The sequence below is a fragment of the Hyposmocoma kahamanoa genome, unplaced genomic scaffold (assembly GCF_003589595.1).
Source record: "Hyposmocoma kahamanoa isolate Upper Pololo Valley unplaced genomic scaffold, ASM358959v1 129, whole genome shotgun sequence".
Taxonomy (NCBI): domain Eukaryota; kingdom Metazoa; phylum Arthropoda; class Insecta; order Lepidoptera; family Cosmopterigidae; genus Hyposmocoma; species Hyposmocoma kahamanoa.
Window position 1 is genome coordinate 759,205 of NW_020653460.1, and position 20,872 is coordinate 780,076.

The following is a 20,872-nucleotide window of genomic DNA, read 5'->3' on the forward strand; positions in this document are numbered from 1 at the left end:
AAAAAAAAAAAAAAAAAAAAAAAAAAAAAAAAAAAAAAAAAAAAAAAGCTACAGATAACGAATAATGAACTAACCTAGATATGTTTCACAGACTAGGGATAAATGTGGCTCTGCACATGTAACAGTAAAAGTAAAGAATAATGTTTGCTTTATATAAAACTAACTATCTTAAGCATTTAATTGTCTACAATGAGCTCATTCCTAGATTTACTGAGTAAGGTCCAAAAATAATGATAAACAAATCAAAAAATACTATCAATGTGGATTTTAAGAATAAGTGGTCTTGTTTTTTATGGACACAGAAAACGCAAAGACCAATATGCGACCTCTAAAGTATCTTATGGCGTTTATTTGATTAATCAAAATAACCGTTAGTTGCAACTAATTAAATATCTGCTCTTTCCAGCTGTTGGTGCTTCTGACAATCCTTGTACGAACACCTTTGCAGGACCTCAGGCATTCTCCGAGATAGAATCGCGTAACATTGCGCAATATGTTCTAAATCTGCAATCACAAGGCGAAATTATCTACTACATCGCCTTTCATTCTTTCACTCAACTTATTGTTATTCCTTATAGTCACGTTGATAGCGCAGGCTTGTTGGAGGCTGAAAACTATGGTGACATGGTAAGATGTAATAAATTTCTACTAGTCGGAATGTTGATTCTTTTTTCGTAATTCTGCAGATTAGCCTTAACATGACCTTTAACTTCAATTATGTCAGATTAAAATGTTAATAATCTCAGTACAGAGTACTAACTAAAAAAAACCGACCTCAAAAGTCATTCACCTCCTACTTTGCCACCTTTGGAGGTCGAATATTTTCTTCAAATTGTAATGGGACCACTTCTGAGGTATTCTCTTTCCAATAAAAAAAGAATCATCAAAATCGGTTCACAAACCGTACCAGTTCCAACAGCACCCTGAAGATGTTAATGTACTGTACTCTCAGTGCATTGTACGTACGCTCGTAGTCCACTCGAGTACATTGACTGACAAAAAGCTGTCCTAGTTTAAAATGTCATACATGAGTAAAGCTCGACTAATTTCCTTCGTAGATTATGCAAGTTGAGTGTACGCAAAAAAAAACTTCGCACGCTGCGCTTCGATTGTCTTTTCCTGTTCTTTCAATTGCTATGGATTTTGGTTGTTGTGTATCAGCAGTCAATAGCACTGTTCTTTGGTCTCTCTTACTGCGTGCCGGCGACTCCATCACCAAAGCGGAAACTTGGAAAATTGAACTACTTGGAAATTGGACTACTAATTTAGATTAGAGAATGTTAGCGGTGGAAACTGCTAGTTGTTCAATGCACAACGAGAGTTGATGCTCAACCAACAGCACCAGTACCTAACTGGATAATAGGGAGGATGCTGTACGTACACTCGAGGTCGCTCACCCAATGCGCCTGTGAGCCCCGGATGAAGTCTCTGTAAATCTGTGGTCAGGACGTAAATGATAAGGTCCCTGTGCAGGCTTGCTTGCACAGTTAATAGTGCCCTTCCATTATAACGATGAAGTTAATATGGGTCTGATCTCTCTCACTCGCGTTGTGGAGCATCTTATACAGTTGCACGGACTTCATAGTGTCTATATGTGGTTAGGTTCTTAGCCACAATTGCAAATATTGGAAGCTGGATTTTTTGTCACTAACATCAACATTAAGTACAAAATTGTATTTTTGGTTACAATGTTAATGCGTTAATTTGTATTTTAGTTCGAGATTGGTATACGTGCTGCAGAAAAAGCGAAGGAACGTTTTGGAACAGAATACAGGGTTGGTGCATCAGTTGACGTATTATGTAAGTATATTAATTTATTTATAAAAAATGGTGGCAAACAGAACATTAATAAGATTGAAAATAAACTGTTTTTGAATTTAAGCGACAACGCGTACGTTTCTATAATAAGGTACTGGTTGATATTCAAATTTTTCCAAAACCAATCGCATTTCATTATTCAAGTAGAATTTAAAAGATTTAATACTATAATGAAAAAGACTACGTACTTGAATGACAAAAATCCACGGCAGTGATCCGGTTAGCTCCTACAGGTTGTCTTGATCTATGATATTTGAAATAAATATTGTAAATAATAAATGTATGTAAAATATTTATTTACAAAGACCAACCCCTAGAGTTTCTTACTTATTCTTCCGAGTGAGTAGTAGAGTTAAAACAATTTTACGATTTAAAGTGTGATTTGCTTAGTAATGAAATAAATAAATAAACAAATAAATAGTGAAATGAAGATCGTCTGAGTTTGAGTTGTACCTAAGTACAGGGCATCATCAAATTTTAAAAGGTTAACGACCTGGCTGATGTGGTCATTTTGATGAAATAGTCAATGTGTGACCGACCCGTTCAGATAATGCTCTTGCCCTAGAGTTAATTTCGATACATTAGTAATCACTGTCAGAGATCGGCGGTGAATTATATTTAACGTAAACTTCAAGAAAGAAATGTGCATAGTATGTAACACGATAGCTAATTAACTGACTTCAAAAAAGGTTCTCAACTCGACAGTATTTTTTTTTGTATGTATGTTACGCGACAACTCCGGTGAATTTGTGAACTGATTTTGAAGATTCTCTTTTAGTTGGAAAAAGGATACCTCAGAAGTAGGTAGTCCTATTTAAATTTGACGAAAATATTCCACCTCTAAGGATGGTAAATTAGGGGATGAATGACTTTTGAGGTCGGTTTTTAGTACTCTGTACTGAGATTATTTTGATACTATTTGAACAGAAAAGTATGGCTTGATACAGGGTCAAAAAAACAGAATCACCAGTGTATTCCAAGCCCATATCCCGGGTTATGGGGTGGCACAATACATGAACACATTTTTGAGGTCTTTTATTAATTTTTTTATGATAGGAATTATATAATATTCTTTATAATAGGAATAAAAATTATATATAAAAGCAAGTACTAAAAAGTTGAAAGCATCTATTCTCTAATAATATTTATATCGTTGATACAAAGAAATACCAACCATAACGCACTTGTTGCAAAAACAATATCTTTGTAAATTTATTGGCACCCAAATAACTTCGTGCTGGTTGTGAGCTTATCGGGCTTGAAACTTAAGATTTAAATTCAACTCTATACCGTTTAACTTAAGAACGATCCAAAATATCAAGTTTGATGTACTCTGCATTGCATTCCAGTAAATGACTTGGTTTCTGAAATACATTGTTCCAACTATGAAATACTTTGCCTTTTTTAACGTGTCTTGCTTTACCACTACAGGACATCATAAAATAAAATGTTATTTAGGCTCGTTATAAACTTTATACTGTGCAATAAATTAATAGATTGATTAATTATTAAATGAAAGTACTTTTAGACCAGGATTTTGATAAGGTTCATTAGTTTTATTTTAACCAGAAAATTTTGTTTTTGTAATTATTCCCTCTTTAATACACATTATAATAATAATTCTTTAATAATTATTATTATTTGTTTAAACAGAAACGTTACATTTTCAATTTACCTGTGTTACGGAAAAATTTAGACAACTAGTGTAACTCCCGTCTAATTTAAAAGTCTAAATGTAGGAGCGTAGGTTTGATACGTTATTATTCTAATTGCACCAACAGCGGCAGCTCCTTGCGAAAGAGTTCGTCTTGGGCAGTACTGCCGCTTTACCTATTTCTGCTGCCAAGCAGTAATGTCAGCATTACTGTGTTCCGGTTTTGAGGGTGCTGGTGAAATTACAGGCACATGAGACTTGTCAACTTATGCCTCAGGGTGAACGGCGCAGTGGCAGTGCCCCTCAGACCTTTGGGTTTTGATGAGCGAATTTGAGTGGCACTGCGACTATTATAAACAGCCGTGTAGCTTACCATCTGGCGCACGACTTGTTCGTCCCGTCAATTGCTATTATTTGAAAAAAAAAAACAGTTCGCAAAACATAATTAGAAAATATTAAGGTATTGCACAGTAAACCTTTGTGAACTGCAGTACATAAATTGATATTTTCATAACAGGATTTTGAGATTATGAGGATTATGAGAGATGGTCACGAAATATAAAAGAAATGTTTGTTTGTATATACATAACCGGGCGGATCAACTATTTAACCCACAATTCACGATGCCATTTTACAGGAACTTTTTTTTAATTACTGGCTTATAGCAAATATTCTTAACTTTAGAAAAACGATGTGTATAGCGAAAGAAAATCGTTACCTTGCGAAATATTCAAAAAACAACTGACCTTGAGAATAATGTCTCTTGCGTTACAAATTTCAGCAAACCCTTTCATAAAAATAAAACAACATTTCGAAACTAAAATCATATCTATCGCTCTCTTGCTTAAACTAAAGAATGTAATATTCAGTCTTTTGAAACAGGAACTGTTAATAAGATTTATTCTAAAAGTAATGTCTACTGAGTTACATTTGATTACATTGGTATGTTAATTACGCGACAAAAAAGTTTTCAAAAAGGGTTTTTATAATTATTTTCAACAGAACTTATCGAAAATATTGTGTTTAAATGTTTGCAATGAGAATTAACTTATAAGTGTAATAAAAAGCAAAAAGAATAATTAAGATCTATCATATTTGTAAGGGACAAAAGGTAACACCAAAAACAAATATAGTAACTCCTAAGACAGTTTTGGCAACCCCTTAGAGATATAACTCAATAGACAATTCTTATGTTAAATTAGTAAAATATATTATTTTGGGAACTTTCAATCAAAGAAAAATGTGAGAATTTCTATAAAAAATGAACAAAAAATCTTCAAAACTTAGTATTATACTTCGTTTCAATATAATCCATTTGAAACAAAACGTAAACAAACAAGTCACTGACCTGATCAGACGTTTTAGTGATGGCCAATTGTGATGACAACTACAAATCGATTAATTAATTAAATAAATTATACTAGCGGTTTTCCTAACATAACTTATAAAAGCATATTCAAAATTTCCGAAATCTTAATTTACGTGAAAGTGTTACTACTTACCTATTCGACTTGAGAGATTGCTTTAGAATTTTAACCAAACCGTTTTGTTTACTTTTCGTCTAAAATTGATTGAAACTGACTATAAAACATAAAGAGATCACAAAAATTATTTACAAATTATTTTTCGAAGACATCAATTACGGACTCAAATTCAAAGTACATTCTATGTCCTCTTTTAACTACTGCTGGTGACGGTAAGATTTTTATAATATCTTCGTACTCAACATAGCTAACATCTTGCTCATCAAGGCGATATCTTTGAGCATCTTTACTTATGACTCTGAGGAACATCACTTTAAACCCGCCATCTTCTTCTACTGACGATAAAGCTTTGCAAACATATGAGTATAATTTTAGCTTTTTTTATCGTCATCGTAAACATTGACGTGTAAAAAATCTCCAATAGAGACAGTAAATTCTGAACCTCACTGAGAGCTGCAAACTCACTCAGAGGAAATTCATCGTCTGATGATGATTCTCGTCTACTTTTGTTTTTGATGTCTTCGCCTTGTACTTTTAAGAAGTAGCTCTGAGGATTAAAGCATTTGCAGAAACCTCTCTTCGCAGAATCACAAAAACAACAGGATTGTCTGTATTTCAGGTGATGTCGAGTATGCGTGAATATTTTGTGAACATTTTCACAAAATACCAGTTCCAAGTTCCAAGTTAGTTCCAACCAAACGAGCAATGTCTTTTGGCAATTGAGCTTGCTGACTCTGGATTTGATATAATTATTAATACAAAGATCGTAGAAATTTTGCTTCTGACGATACTGTGTCGGCGGTCCGTCGGAAAAGAAATGCACCGTATTAACTTGCTTCTGATGGTTTTCGATCCATTGCAAGATTGGATCTAAGTGTGACCAGATGGCAGCAGACTGTGATTGTTGCACGCCGAAACTGAGCAAAAAGAAAGCGCTTTGTATTGCTGTTGCTCATTACCTTTGGCATAGACAACGACTGTGTGTAACGACACCTGATTTCTGGATCCTTTTCTTGAATTTTCTTGGATTGTTTTCTTTCTCTTGTTTTCTTTCTTTTTTTATCTCTGGCTCTTGAGAATCGTTTCTTGTATTCTTCATACTTTTTCTTCCATTTTTCTACTTGTTTTTTGAGATCGCAACTTTTTCGGTATAATTAATTGGCTTCTGTCTTTCCTGACTTTTTTACGACCTCGTGCAGCTGGTGCGTGCAAACCCAGTTGAGGCGCAATATCTTCGCGAGGCATTACAGCAGCGGGTATCACATTCTGACCCTGTTCCATTTCTGAAGCGGGTGAGCTTGGCGGAGTTTCTTATAAAATATTCTGTAAATTTTTTTTTTCTTTGTCTATAATCTCGTTTCAGCAACTTCCAAATTACGTTTGCATTATGTTTTTCCTTGGGTGTGTAATCTTTTACTAAACGCTTAGTTTTGTGGTAGTGTTCCCGATGCCTTTTTTTCGATTCTTCATATTTTTCTTTATTTTGTTTCAGACGTTCACGATACCGTTTCTGCTTCTCAGCGTTAGTTAATGCCATTATTACTAATCCTGAAAGGGAAAGTTAAATCGTAAGAATAGTTATTAAATATCCTCTACAAAATATCTCTGGCGTTACCGTTTTGTCCTTGGAGTTACCTCTACAGTAACGCAGTAGACCAGTAACGCCGGAGACATTTTAAACAAATGCTCAAGAAATATCCAATAAAATACAATAATGCTATATATTTATGTACTGCAAACAAAAGATAGAACTTATTTACGTATGAATATTCTAAAAATATAAGTACCTATTTCAAAAGTACATATCGGTAAAATTTTGGTAACTCCGTGGACGGTGAATAAACTCACGCACTTATTATCAGAGCTCGTCACCGACCGAAGTACAAAAAAGTGCAACAAGTAATTTCTAGAATGAATAATCTTAAAACTAAACGAATATGCGTTTCGTTATTGAAGATTACTGGCATCTAGTGAAATAATTGTGAAGCATTTCTGTTGGTAACTCAGTTGACGGGGCAAATTCAAATGAAATCGGGACAAAGTTTCTTTATTTTTTAAATGGTAAATTTAAATTTATTAAACTAATTATGATTAATTTGATGGCATGAGGTGAATAAAATGGAGACGCTTTATAAAAAATAACGCTAGTAAGGCCTTTCATACATAATTTCTTAGATATCCATCGAAGAGTAGTGGTACTGTAGACTGGGGACAGCGAGTTATTGTATGGAACTCAAAAATTGTCTTTAGAGTTACCAAGAAAAATTATATAAGAATTGAATAAAAATTCTAAATTTATTTTGAAACCAATGTTCTTTACTCTGTTAATTTTCTACGTCTTTGATTAGTCAACATTTTTATATATAGTAAAAAAATCATCGTGCATACAAGTCGCGCTGCTACGTTTGTGTGGAGTTGATTAATATACTATCCAAAATTAGTTTAAGTAAATAATTTTCAGATCCAATGAGCGGAACAAGTTTTGACTGGGTGAAACATGAAGTTGGAGTCCCCTTTACGTGCCTCATCGAGCTTAGGGACCTTGGACAATACGGTTTCCTTCTACCGCAAGAACAAATTATCCCCAATAGTTTAGAAATCATGGACTTCATGTTAGAAATGGACAGGGTGACCAAGAACTTGAAATATTATAATGATGCTTCATTTATTAATCATTCTATTTTCGTTATTTCTTTTGCTGTATATATTGCAAGATTGTTATGATTGTGTAATTTAGCGATACATTAATATTACATGTATAAGTGACCTATTTTGTTCACAATATATAATTATTTCTGGTCATCATAAAGTCTTATTTTATTTTCATGAAAAGAAAAGTAAGATAAGTACAATAAAAGCTTAAATGCACTAGAAAGTAAGACTAGGATTAAATTATACGAATAAAATTGGGGCCATGCGGCAAGGTGCCCAAGATGCTGGCAGCTTTATCCCTTTGTATTATTTCTATCCCAGGTCCTTTGAATTTTAGGGTTCGGACGGTGAATTTTCGTTGGGGCAAACCTGATTCCAGGCGTTTCTGGACTCAATTAACCACTTCATCTTCTTAATGTATCAATCGCATACACTATAATACTTTTTTTAAATTAAATAGACTTGTTCTTGACCATTACCTAGCTCAGGAGCAAAGATAATATCTACGATGGGACGAGCTTGCCCAGAAGATGCCTATTCAGTCGCATGAAACATAAATTGATAAGTCCCATGTGCCTGTAATTTCACCACCACCCTTAAAAACCAGAACGCAGCAATGCTCACATTTTTGTTGAAACAAACCTCTTTCTCAAATAATTGTTAACATTATATAGCATCTGAAAATCGTATAATTCAACAAATTAAAATGTTAACTATTAACAATATTGTGTTTACTTCATTTGACACCACATTTTTTCTTCGTCGTGAATAATTACATAGAAATCACATACGAAGTATTTACCCTGAGATGACGTTATGTAGTATTATTTTATGTAGTTGTAAAGTGATCATTTTCCATAAGGCATTATTTGTTAAACTTTATTTTCAATCTTTGGTCCTTGATTATAAATATTAAGCTTTGTAATATTGTTGATTTCTCATGTATTGTAAATCTTGCTTGTAAGAAGCACATTTTAGCCTTGTCCACCACTTGAGACAGGCCGCAAGGACAGGTTAGAAGGAAAAAGTGAGTTCTTTTTGTAAATTCTGCACTTACATTCAACGGGAAGGATCATTAAATATAGTTATATCAAAATAGGGCGCGATAATGTCCCGCCAAGTTTGTCAAAATTATGAACTGTCAAATTTCTTCACATTAAATCCTTTCTTTACGAATCAACATCAACATGGCGGCCTTTTTGTGTTCTATTCGTAACTGAAGGCATCTTTCCTCTTCTTCCACTCTTAGCGATCTTGTGTCAGGACTGGATGAGTCCATCCAACGCTACGGTGGTCTGTCGCACCCTCTGATGTCCACTCTAGATTCTAGTACTCGCCTTGTCCAGCGCCTCTTGTCCATTCACGCAATGTGCCCAGCCCATGTCCACTTTTTCTTTGCTATGACTTCTTTAACTTTCGTCCTATTTCGGATGCACGCATTAATTTTTCGGTCTTACAGGGCGACTCCGAGCATAACTCTTTCCATACCCTTGTGCGCTACCTCTGAACTTTCTCTACTTCTTTCCCAAAATCGTAGTTTTATTCCTGGACGTAGTAAGGGAGTTCCAGTTAGCCATGCAATACTCCACCAAACTTTACGCCCCTCATTTATAACAGCTTATTGTTTGCCTTGGGATTACGTTTTCGATAACTTTTTGATAACCCTACCATTTGCGCTGAATTTGAGGTCTGTGCGTTATGGGTAGTGCCGCGGAGTCAATCTCGTCGCTCTGATACTCTACTCTCAATACTGGGAATTCTCAAGTCTAAGACCAAGTAAGTGGTGTAGTTGTTTAGCACATTATTATTTTATTAACTATATTTACACTTATATCTAATCGCTAAAGATAAAGATGACGTTGTCAAATATTCAGTTATCAGTTTATTCCCTTTAAATATCATTTTGTAATTTACATTGTAAGTGTAGAAGGTGAACAATATGTTTTGTAGAATATTAGTTTTGCTTATAGCATTTGTTTTTACAAATGCAGAGTACGTGAGTTACAAAGATTTTAAAGTGTATAATGTAATACCGACAAATGAGAAAGAAGTGAAATTATTGATGGACCTCAACCTAAATGGACATTATTCGTTTTGGACTGACAGAATCCAGGAATACCATGAAGTCAAAATTATGGTTAAGCCCGACAAGCAGAAGGAATTTGAAGATCACTTGACAAGTGAAGGTGTTAAAATAAAAATGGTTGTAGATGATGTCCAAAAGTAAGTAAAAAATGTTCTGTCCCTTAATTTGGTGCGGATAATTATTTCACTAAACAATACAAATCTTAAGTAGATATAAAAAATACAAGGAACGAACCCTTGGCATGATTAAGCCACCTGTGACCAATTTTATCACATGAAGTGAATAGAAATAAGACAAACAACATGAAACAAGTTACGTATATGCGAACTTTATAGCACTCCAATTTAAACATATGAAAGTTATCAACTAATTACGACCACAAAAAAAATCTAACTTCAGCTCCTGGTGAAAGAGTTCGTCCAGGAAAGTAGTGCCACCATACCTATTTCTGCAACCAAGCAGTAATGTGGACATCACTGCGTTCCGGTTTGGAAGGGTAATAATGCTGGTGAAATTACAGTTACATGGGACTTGTCAACTTATGTCTCAAAGTGACGGGCGCATTGGCTCTGCTCCTAAGACCTTTGCGATTTCATGCTTTGAGTGGCACTTCAACTGTTATAGGTGTAGAAGGCTGCTGGTGCTAGAGGCGTTAATGCCTGTTGGATGGAAAGTAGTAGTAGTAGTGGTAGCCTCCGCAGCCTCCATACATCTTACTTAGTAAGTTTAGTAGTTCAAAAGTTGAAAGTTCAGTTTTATAGGTATTTATTCAGGTTTAACAATAGTATTATGATCTTTAGAATGTAAACGGTGCAAATGTAACTAGTAAAAGGTACAAAAGATATGAAGAGATGTGTTCGCTACCGCGATCGGACAGGAAGTGACGATGGAACGAAACAAAATCAGGATGTGAGGCAAAGAATGGAACAATTCAAAATTTGAATTTAAATGCGAGTGTGAGAATAAAATAAGAAATTTAAATAAAAAGGTGGGATAACGATGCAAGGAGGTCACACCGTCACAAAAGAGTGTCGCTTACCATCAGGCGCACGACTTTTCCGTTCTGTCACTTGATATTATAAAAAAAATATTGGCCATGTGACAATCTTTTGGTACCTTTCGGATAATTTTAGGATTCGCCTATCATGAAAATTCCTTTACTTATAGAATACATCTCTATATGTCGTTTGACGATCTATTCGTTACATGTCTAATATAATGTCGTGTCCATTACGTTCTAAATTTTTTAGCTTCGTTCCCGAAAAGTTCTTATTTTGCAGATGTGGCCATATTACAAACAAGGGTGCGGTATCAACAAACTTGTAATCATTGATTACGTGTTGACAAAAATATTCTAATCAAAGTAAAGAAATAAAATTTGGGTTTTAGTAGAACTACAGATCATACACATTTTCATACACATTTTATGTATAAATTTGTTAACGGCAATGTGTATCATTTAGGGGTTCTACAGAATATATAATACTTCTGTAATGTATTTAACTATTGTGTACATTTCCTAATCATTATATAACTGCTCACGCGATGCGCGCCTCCTACCGCAAAATGGCGGCTATTTGGTTTCGCAAATTAGAAAAGCATTCAGTTTAAATACAAGTTTTTATAAATAAAAATTATTATTCTGCATTGCTAAATAAATACCCTCCGTACTACAACAAAAACATCTCAAATAAAATGCAGTAATAAACCGCAAATTCTGCACTTAAAAAGCACTAATGAAATTTTTGGTGTACTGGGTAAATATGATAATATTCCGTTTGAGTGGTTCTAACGTTAACCATGAAATTACTCCTTAAAGTATAGTTTATAAACATTTATATCCAGGGTAAACTTAAAAAACGCTACTTACGGTATGTTTTCAATAAATAAACACCGAAATCACCAGCCCAAACAATAACACACACGATTGTCATGACGTATTTTTGAAGTTGTTTATTTTTTTAAATGACAGAGCCAGGCATTAAAAGCTTTATGGTTTGCTAGAGTAGTTACCGAAATAGCAATTAGAATTAGTTCTTTTACCTGTTATAACTTCGATATCCGATAAATCGGTATAAAAACATCACCGGCACCTCTAAGTGTGGTATGCGTCTACGGCTGCATGTATCGCGTGAGCGGATAGAATAGTTTTTATTGGCTTGAGGTAATAATGATAATACTGTTATAATATTGGCTCAACATTTTATTTATAAAAACTTACAGGCTCGTAGACGCAACCCTGAAAAGACCTAAAGTTAATCGTCTCAACAATAATTACGCCTGGGAGTATTACCAAACCTTGGACGAAATCAACGAATGGCTTGAAAACATCGTCAGCGAACACTCTGACATTGCCTCTATAGTAAACATTGGTACTACTTTTGAAGGCAGAGATATTAAAGGTGTTAAAATCGACTTTATGAAACGAGACAAACCTGTTATTGGTTTTTTGGAAGGCGGTATACATTCTAGAGAATGGATTTCCCCTGCTACTATGACTTGGGTTATAAATGAGTTTTTGACAAGTAGTAATCCTGATATAAGGTCTATGGCTGAAAATGTCGTCTGGTACATCTTCCCTGTCGTGAACCCTGATGGCTATGAATATTCTTTTACTAATGTAAGTATGATATACGAGTTGAGTAGCAATAAACCATTAAAAAAAAATGAGATATAAAAAACTAAGATTATTAACAGACTTAAAACTTAACCTTAAAACTGAAACTGGAAATGAAACTCTTTTTATCCAACTAACCACGATCGTGACCATTCGTAACTAACCTGACGGAGCATATAAAAAGCTCTAAATGTTGGGTTGTTTGAAAAAACAAATATACGCGGTTAAGAACTGAAAAATATAGTTTCATTTCCTATGTCTAGCCATCGAGAAAAACATTAACTTACAATTATATGGACATCGGGTCCGCGCTAAAAAGTGTCCGAACTTATAGGGCGTTAAAATCGTATACTATTAGTATATATATTAGTCTTCGTTTGTTCGACTGACAGCGAAGCAAGCAAAATTAGACAGTACTGCGATGACATTACAATTTCAAATTCAACGTTTTAGCTTTTTCATATTCCTTTACATGTCACTACGTTTAAATAGGTTGACTTGGGACATTTTTTTTGTGGTTTTTGTATTAGATCCGTCGTCCATTTATTTGTAAGTCAATGGAGAAAACCAAATACATTCGCAGTTTAAACACTTGGAATGGGACTACATTAAAAGGCTGAAATTGAGTTATCCCTTTGTATAGCTATGTTAATCCAATTGGCATAGTAGCTGCTAGCTGTTGTATGATATGATAATACATTCATGACTTTTTTAATAATCATTCTCTACAAAAAGGCATTGAAATTCCATAGATCCAGTATTTCAGATCCAAAGTAAGGAGTCGATCTTACCTTTGGTTTTTTAAATTGGAAAGAACTCAGTCCATCTGCGGAGCCATTCCATGTGGTCTGAAGGTATAATGAGGCCAATGCATCGACGCATGTAGCGTCCCGTTATGACATGCTATTGTATTTTAATATTTACATAAGATGACTTACTTAACTAAACGATAAAATATAATGTTTTCAGAACAGAATGTGGAGAAAGAATAGAAATACTGAACATTTTACATCATGTGCTGCAACAAATGTAGCAGATGATTTAAGTAATGGTGTTGACCTTAACAGAAACTTTGGTTTCCAATGGAACAGTAAGGATAATCATTTTATTCCAATTAGGTGATAAGGTATACCTATTTTACCAGATAGTGGGTTAATGTTAATACCTATCGACAACTTATCTAAAGATTAAATTTATCATTATAATTTTTTTACGTTCGGTATTTACCAAATATTTTACAGATAACATCGATAATATTTATTTGCGGGACGTTAAGTACATTTATTGTTATAAATCCAGGTACCTGTCTACTCGACAAGATCGACTATCAAAATGAAGAGTGAAATCGATACATTTAAATGATTATACACTGGTATGATGGAGGTTGTATGATTTCTGAAAAAAATAAATTTGGTGTACTTAATTATCACTTCCTTGGGTTTCAGATACAAACGACGTAAACTTCATTTAAATTGTTAATCTTAAGTTTAAATCTCTAAAGTAGATTCTACGCAAATGATAAGACTGTCTTATCTTATGTCCCACAGTGCTTCACTGTGCATAAGTAACGTACGTCCCCCGCGCTTGTCCAATATAGGTTGGAAATTATACTTTTCTGTAGGCTGTGAACATTATTCGACATACAGGTCATCAGCACTATGTTTTCTATCACCGTACAAAATTAACACATTCATATTTCCAACAGCTGTAGGAGTTTCACCAGATCCTTGTTCACTAGTATTCCCGGGTGGTTCACCAAATTCAGAACTGGAAACGTTATCCATCATCAATTTTGTCTACCAGCTTCAACAGGAAGGCACTTTGATCTATTATTTGGCTTTCCATTCCTTTAGTCAGATGGTGTTGATTCCGTACAGTCATGTCGAAAAAGGTGATGTTTTAGAAGTGCCTAATTATGGAGACTTGGTGAGTTATAATTTACTAGAAAAAACATATTGATTCAACAATGAACAAAGTAGTAATAAAAAAAGAATGAAAATAAAAATATTATAATTATTAATACAAAGATCGAACACTCAGACAAAAATCCTTCGATCCGGCCGGATTCGAACCGACGTCTTCTAGCTTACCGTGTCAGACGCTTTGCCAACTAAGCCACGGAATGAACCAGCGCGGACCTCACGAGTTCTTCTATGTTCTTGTGTCGTATCTTTGTATTTGGTTTTCTCAACGACTTTTTAGTCGTAGCGCCATCTATGAGTAATCTATGAAAGTTTTATCACCCAGTTAGATATCTCTAAAATACAGTGAATAGCGACATCTCTCGCCAGGGCTAGTAACTGGAAAGATGTCTAACTGGATGATAAAACTTTCATAGATTTCTCATAGATGGCGCTACGACTAAAAAGTCGTTGAAAAAACCAAATACAAAGATACAACACAAACACAGAATAAATCGTGAAGTCCGCTGGTTCGTTCCGTGGGTTAGTTGGTATAGCGACTGGCACGGTAAGCTAGAAGACGTCGGTTTGAATCCGGCCGGATCGAAGGAATTTTTTCTGAGTGTTCTATCATTGTATTAATAATTATAACAAACTAGTGGAATACTTTCACAAAAAAATAATTGAATATCAATTCAACAAAAATAAAAAATAAAAATATTTTTAATTATTTGGATGTAAAAATAACAATAATTAAACTCCAATATAACAAAAAGCTAAAAATAAGAAATTCTTCACGTAAGTTTTAGTATCACATTGTATGATTTCAGCACGAAATAATCATTAAAGCGATGGACAAACTGACAGCTAGACATAATACGACTTACGTTGTCGGAACTTCTAAGGAAATTTTATGTAAGTAATTTTCCAAATATCAGTTAAAAATAACACTTGTCGGGATAGAACTACAATTTTGTGATTTCAAGACAATGATATTATAATTCAAATACACTCTCCATCGCACTTTTTTCTCATGCTCCTCGTCATGTAATTTTTGAGTTATCATTTTCAATTACACATTGATGTCAAAATTTTAATATCTTGCCATTTTTCTATTAGCCTAAGCCACACAGTGCTTGACAATGGTTTCCATCAAACTCACCTCCTCTGTGTCATTTCCAATCAGCTCTTGAAGTGTAAGCATTCGGATCATTCTAGTTTTATGAGTCTGTCTCAACAGACCTCCCTTCTGCGTTACGACTCCAGCCTGTCGTTTGGATTTAGTTCTCTATACAAAACCGTCTTAAACTTGCTTACAACAAGAAGCTATTCTCAACAAAAAGTTACATTTAGACAATGGTTATCAAAAAATATTGAAGAGTTAAACGTTCCAAAAAACATTCTAATTTAGTATTTGTTGCAGATGAAACAAGCGGAGGAAGCTTTGATTGGGCCAGAGGTGTAGCCGACATTCCAATAGTGTATCTTTACGAATTAAGAGATCTCGGTGCCTACGGATTTCTTCTTCCACCAGAACAGATCATATCTAACAATGAAGAAGTAATGGATTCTCTTGTCGAGTTAGATAGAGTAACACGACAATTGAACTACTACCGGTCTAATGGATACGTATTGAAATTCAACGCTTTGATCATTTTAGCAGTTTTGTTTGTCGGTTACTTGAGATAAACCAATTAACATAAATGAAACATTTTTCGTTCATCGAATTAAACGCACAGTGAAGGTAAAACACGACTTGCATTTTTTTTGTAATAAAGATAATTTGTTAAAGCATGTTTTTTTATTTTTGCCATATTTTATAATATATCGTATATATAGCAAATAGCGTTACCTAATAAGTCAGATATTGCTAAAATAATAAAGAATCATAATCATAGATAAACAATTGTAAAATTTTACGATACTTGTTAAAGTTTCATTACCATAGTAAGGATTATTTATACGGTTATTGATAACTTTGCCTGTAAATTTTAGTATTTGTTCTTTATTTCCTTCTGAAATATTGAATAAAGCAGTCAATGTTTTAGATAAAATGATTTATTTAAAAATTGTTGTAGCTCTTCTGGGGTTTGTAATAGCATTAAATGCAAAGACCTATGACGGCTATAAAGTATACAGTGTAGTGCCCAAATATGAGGCGCAAGTTCAAATTTTGAACGATTTGCGTAAAAGTGATTACAGTTTCGATTTCTGGACTGATCTGTTTGAGATTGGAAGTGATGTTAGGATCATGGTTGCTCCTGAAAAAGAAATGGGTTTTCTAAAGTACAGCAAAAGTGTTGGACTGGACGCGACGTTACGTATTGAAAATGTTCAAGAGTAAGTAGTATTTCGGTATTACCATTAAATAGAAAAGCACTACTGGGGATCTTTTAAAACAATAAGTATAAATTTATAATAATGCTCACACGCACAAACTCAACATATTTATCGGTAATAAATTTAAATATATTGCCCATCAGATAAAACACGCACAAATTCCTGTATTTATTGAGATATAAATAATATAATTCGTACTTTATCAATTCAAATATTGGGTTGGTCAAAATGTGCGTGCAGTTTATATGTGGAAATCTGAAAGGGCGGTTGCAATAGTTTGTGACGGTTTTTGACGTTCGTAAAGATATGGTGGTTAGGCATTACCATAGATATGGCATTATCATGATGGAATTTGACACCTTTACGATAATAATAATAATAATAGTAATAATAATAATAATAATAACGCACACACTCAACATAGCCCCGCACTAGAGAAACCCTGTGACGCGGGTGCCATGGACACACACATAGACAACCACAAATTACACTCAAACTCACGAGAGAAATAATTGTAGGCCATACAACTATTTCTCCCGGCCCGGGAATCGAACCTGGGACCTCTGCGTGGCAGTCCGGCATGGTAACCGTTCGGCCACGGAAGCAGTTACGATTCACCTGTCATGGGCGTTTTTCAATAATTATAAACTAAAAAGTTTCCCACCTATTTTTAAAATGCACGTCACAACATTAGGATCTTAGACAATGCAACATTTTAAGAAGAAAGTTATTTTGCTTGTTTAAAGTCAACTAGAAGCAAAAACCGCACGGACTTTTTGTCACTCCAATACTCTTCACTATTTGTTGTTCCATAATTTCTTGACTACAACTCAAATCTCTTTCAGTCTTATTGACGCCCAAATGCAACCATCTCAATCTACTGAAAGAGCCACTCTAGGCTCTTTTACTTGGACTCATTACCATCCTCTTGAAGAAATCTACGCATGGCTTGACGAGCTCAAAGAATTATACCCCGATGTTGTCACTCTGAAAACTATTGGCACTTCATATGAAGGCAGGGATATCAGAGGAATCATTATAGACTTCAAACCGGATCAAAGAAGTGACAAACCGTTGATTGGAATGATTGAAGGTGGTATACATGCAAGGGAATGGATATCTCCAGCTACTGTCACGTGGATTATTAAAGAATTCTTAACAAGTACCGATAGTACTGTCAGATCTATGGCAGAAGCTTTCGTTTGGCATATCTTTCCTGTAGTTAACCCTGATGGTTATACTTATACGTTTACGGATGTAAGTTTTTCATTACTTACATCACATCTTTTAACTTCCTTAACTGATGAAACAAGTATATAAAATACAAATTTATAAGTAGTAACCATGTCTACATTTTGTACATGTGGTCTGATATAATTGAGGACAAAAGTAGTAGTATTAAGTGTACGAGAAAAATATTCAGTTGTAAGTTTTTACGCCCGCAAACCGTGAAAAAAGAAAAATAAAAAGACTGCGCTTCGGAAGGAAATCGACGTTCCACCTAGTGTAGAAGTATCACAAAGTAAATTGACTTTTTAACCTAGTTCGGTTTCATAAATTAACGCTGCAGCAGATGGTAAAGGTATTTTATTAAAAATGTAAATAAAAGGTAGAAAACTAGAAATACTTAGTATCAGTACAGCTTCTCGTGATAAAATTCGACCAGGGAAGTACTGCCACTTTATTATTTCTGCTGTCAAGCAGTAATCTGAGCATTACTGTGTACCTGTTTTAAAGAGTAAGGGTGATGGTGAAATTACGGGCGTATGAGACTTGTAAATTTACGTCCCAGGGTGCAGTGGCAATGACTCTTAGATCTTTGTGATTTAAAGCTCCAAGTGGCACTGCAACTGTCATCACCTGTCATGGATAGCCGTGTCGCTTACCATCAAGCGCACAACTTTTTTGTCCTGTCTCTCAATGTAAAAAAGAGTCAGTTCAATTTAATCGTTAATTTTACGAGCTTTTTGTAGTTTGCTATTTAGCATCGTAGTCAACATTTAATTTCTTTGTTTCGTTAATTTCTTGTGGTTTGTAGACGTAAAACGTTTTAATCTAGAATCCTGGTTGCAGACCCGTATGTGGAGGAAAAACCGCAATCCAACCAACTATGTCAATTGTTCGGCGGACAGCGATATAGGTAACGGGATTGATCTGAATCGAAACTTCGATTTCTTTTGGATGAGTAAGTAGTACGCTTCTAATTAATCTATTTTATTGCGATTTATACAAGAACACAAGATATTTATTCGTTGAATTATGTATTTTACAATGAAGGTGTATTATATATTGTATAAGATCGTGTATGTCATCAAAATCTGGCGTGATATATTCTACACTTCTTATTTCACTTTTGACATAGCATGCATTTAGAATTAAATTTACACAGTAGCGTAAATAGACTATAATTATAAATTATAAAAAATACAAAGTCAAAAAAATTACTTAAATTTTACATTTTATATTATCGAGTAAAAAATTATCAATATTGTAGTAGCATTGACTAACTAACAAATTATGCAATTTAATTATGAATTGTCTACAAATTATTTAATAATTTGGATGCTAATTTCGACTACAGCAAAACGAACCTTTCATTTCATATAATTAAAATGTACGAAAACTATTGTATTATTTGGCCATTTTAAGAGCACTTCCTTGTTTGCACTAACTAAAGCTCACAACATTTGAACAATTGCCTAAACCTTGATTACGTGATTGATAGATGATAATTAAACCAACCTTTATATGAAATTTTATATTCAGCTGTCAGCGCTTCCAGTAATCCGTGTTCAAACAACTACGCGGGTCCATCTCCTTCATCAGAACTGGAAACCAAAGCGATCAGCGATCACGTCCGCTTATTGACTTCTCAAGGAAACTTCATTTACTACATCGCTTTCCATTCATTCTATCAGATGATTCTAGTACCTTTCAGTCATGTGACTGGTACTGATGTTCTGGAAGCTGATAATTACGGTGATATGGTAAGATTTTGTTTTGATGTCATTTCTTGGTCTCAAGCTGAGGAGTTCCCTGTACTATGAATGCTAGGGCAACGGAATCCACTTCATAACACTACTACGCCCAAATTAGAACCAATTTCGAAAAGTTTTTTCCAAATTTGCATTCATCCAGTGCTTACAGTGCCAACCGTTGGACGAGGTCATTAAATTTAATGTATTTTACATCATTATCATTGCCAATTTCATAGTTAACTTGTAATATATCTTTTTTCTTTCGACAAAGGTGGAATCGAAACAACCCCAAATCACTTGAATGAAAATCTAGTCCTAACGTAGTAGTTAGGACTTGATAGTAGTTACTAAAGTAGTAGTTACTAACTATGCTATTTAAATTTTTTTTTAATGTATTATCTGGACTGTAATATAAGAGTCACTGTTTCAGTATAGACAATACAGTATTATTCCAATACAATAAGCATCAAAGCATAACATAGATCATGGGTGTTTTGTAGAAAAGGCGAAAGAACCATTTCGAAAAATGAAAACAGGTGAGCACGGTTTAGTTTTCACGACTGTTTTAATATATGTCCTGTTTTAATTCAATTATAAAACTTAAACTTAATTAAAACCAAAATTGAAGTTTATTTTTCGAAATAGCGCTTTCGTCCTTTCTACAAAACACTGACGACATAATTTACATGTGAAAAAATTCTTCTAATGGATCTCTCGAGTCATTATAATAAATTTCAGGTTACTCTTCTTGAGTGCACGTAAAACTTTACTTTATGGCTTTGACCAGCCGTGATGCTAATCATAGTGGCCGGTTTAATGTTATACGGTTTATACTGACTCCGATATTAAATATAAATATGCTTAAAATACCTTGCTAGTTAATTAGGATAAAATATCGTGTAGCGAAACGAAAGACAATGAAGAATAGAACAGTATGAATAAAAAAATCTTTTCTGACATTCTTATCGATCCTAATAATCTCATCCTTCTTATCGATTCTTCTTCTGTATAAGGAGTGCCTATAGTATCTTAAAGTGGTAGATATGTTGCCCTAGTTGATACCTCGAATACAATATCTGTGGTTGCTTTGAAATCTACCGTTGTGCAGGTCTTTGGGCACGAAATAGACACGAACGAATTCTCCAAGGACTGTATTGGAACACCGAACACCGCAGTCACTTAGGGATACATTATCATCCCTGTGTACTTAAAAGAAGGGAAAATAAAGATTAGCAAATGACAGCAGTGAGGCACTTGAGTCTGATACCAACGTTTGTATTTTGAACCATTGGCCACATATGCCAGAACGCTTAATCGAAATTAAAAGACGATTGAAGTCATT

At 34.3% G+C, this 20,872-nt stretch overlaps 3 protein-coding genes across 5 annotated transcripts in view; all 3 read left to right on the forward strand.

The window, feature by feature from the left end:
- The window catches only part of LOC113240297 (zinc carboxypeptidase-like), an 11,602-nt gene extending 3,854 nt beyond the window's left edge, over positions 1–7,748 (forward strand). The window contains exons 4-6 of the mRNA XM_026477564.1: positions 407–627; positions 1,716–1,800; positions 7,418–7,748. Of these exons, the coding sequence (XP_026333349.1) occupies positions 407–627; positions 1,716–1,800; positions 7,418–7,680 (569 nt within the window). The 3' untranslated portion in view covers positions 7,681–7,748. The remainder of the gene's footprint in view (positions 1–406; positions 628–1,715; positions 1,801–7,417) is intronic.
- A 1,420-nt stretch (positions 7,749–9,168) lies between these two features.
- Positions 9,169–15,967, forward strand: LOC113240295 (zinc carboxypeptidase-like). 3 transcript variants are annotated; one of them, XM_026477560.1, is made up of 7 exons: positions 9,169–9,384; positions 9,715–9,831; positions 11,918–12,314; positions 13,281–13,401; positions 14,017–14,237; positions 15,043–15,127; positions 15,636–15,967. In XM_026477560.1, the coding sequence occupies exons 2-7, from the start codon at positions 9,743–9,745 to the stop codon at positions 15,899–15,901; spliced, it is 1,179 nt and encodes a 392-aa protein (XP_026333345.1). In that variant the 5' UTR covers positions 9,169–9,384; positions 9,715–9,742; the 3' UTR covers positions 15,902–15,967. The 3 variants fall into 3 exon arrangements, with proteins under 3 accessions (XP_026333345.1, XP_026333344.1, XP_026333346.1); XM_026477559.1 differs by lacking the exon at positions 9,169–9,384 and having other exon boundaries at positions 9,600–9,831; XM_026477561.1 differs by lacking the exons at positions 9,169–9,384; positions 13,281–13,401 and having other exon boundaries at positions 9,600–9,831; positions 14,115–14,237.
- A 298-nt stretch (positions 15,968–16,265) lies between these two features.
- Positions 16,266–20,713, forward strand: LOC113240261 (zinc carboxypeptidase-like). The gene is made up of 5 exons (XM_026477518.1): positions 16,266–16,552; positions 17,398–17,809; positions 18,626–18,737; positions 19,319–19,539; positions 20,639–20,713. The coding sequence occupies exons 1-5, from the start codon at positions 16,266–16,268 to the stop codon at positions 20,711–20,713; spliced, it is 1,107 nt and encodes a 368-aa protein (XP_026333303.1).
- The last annotated feature ends 159 nt before the right edge of the window (positions 20,714–20,872 follow it).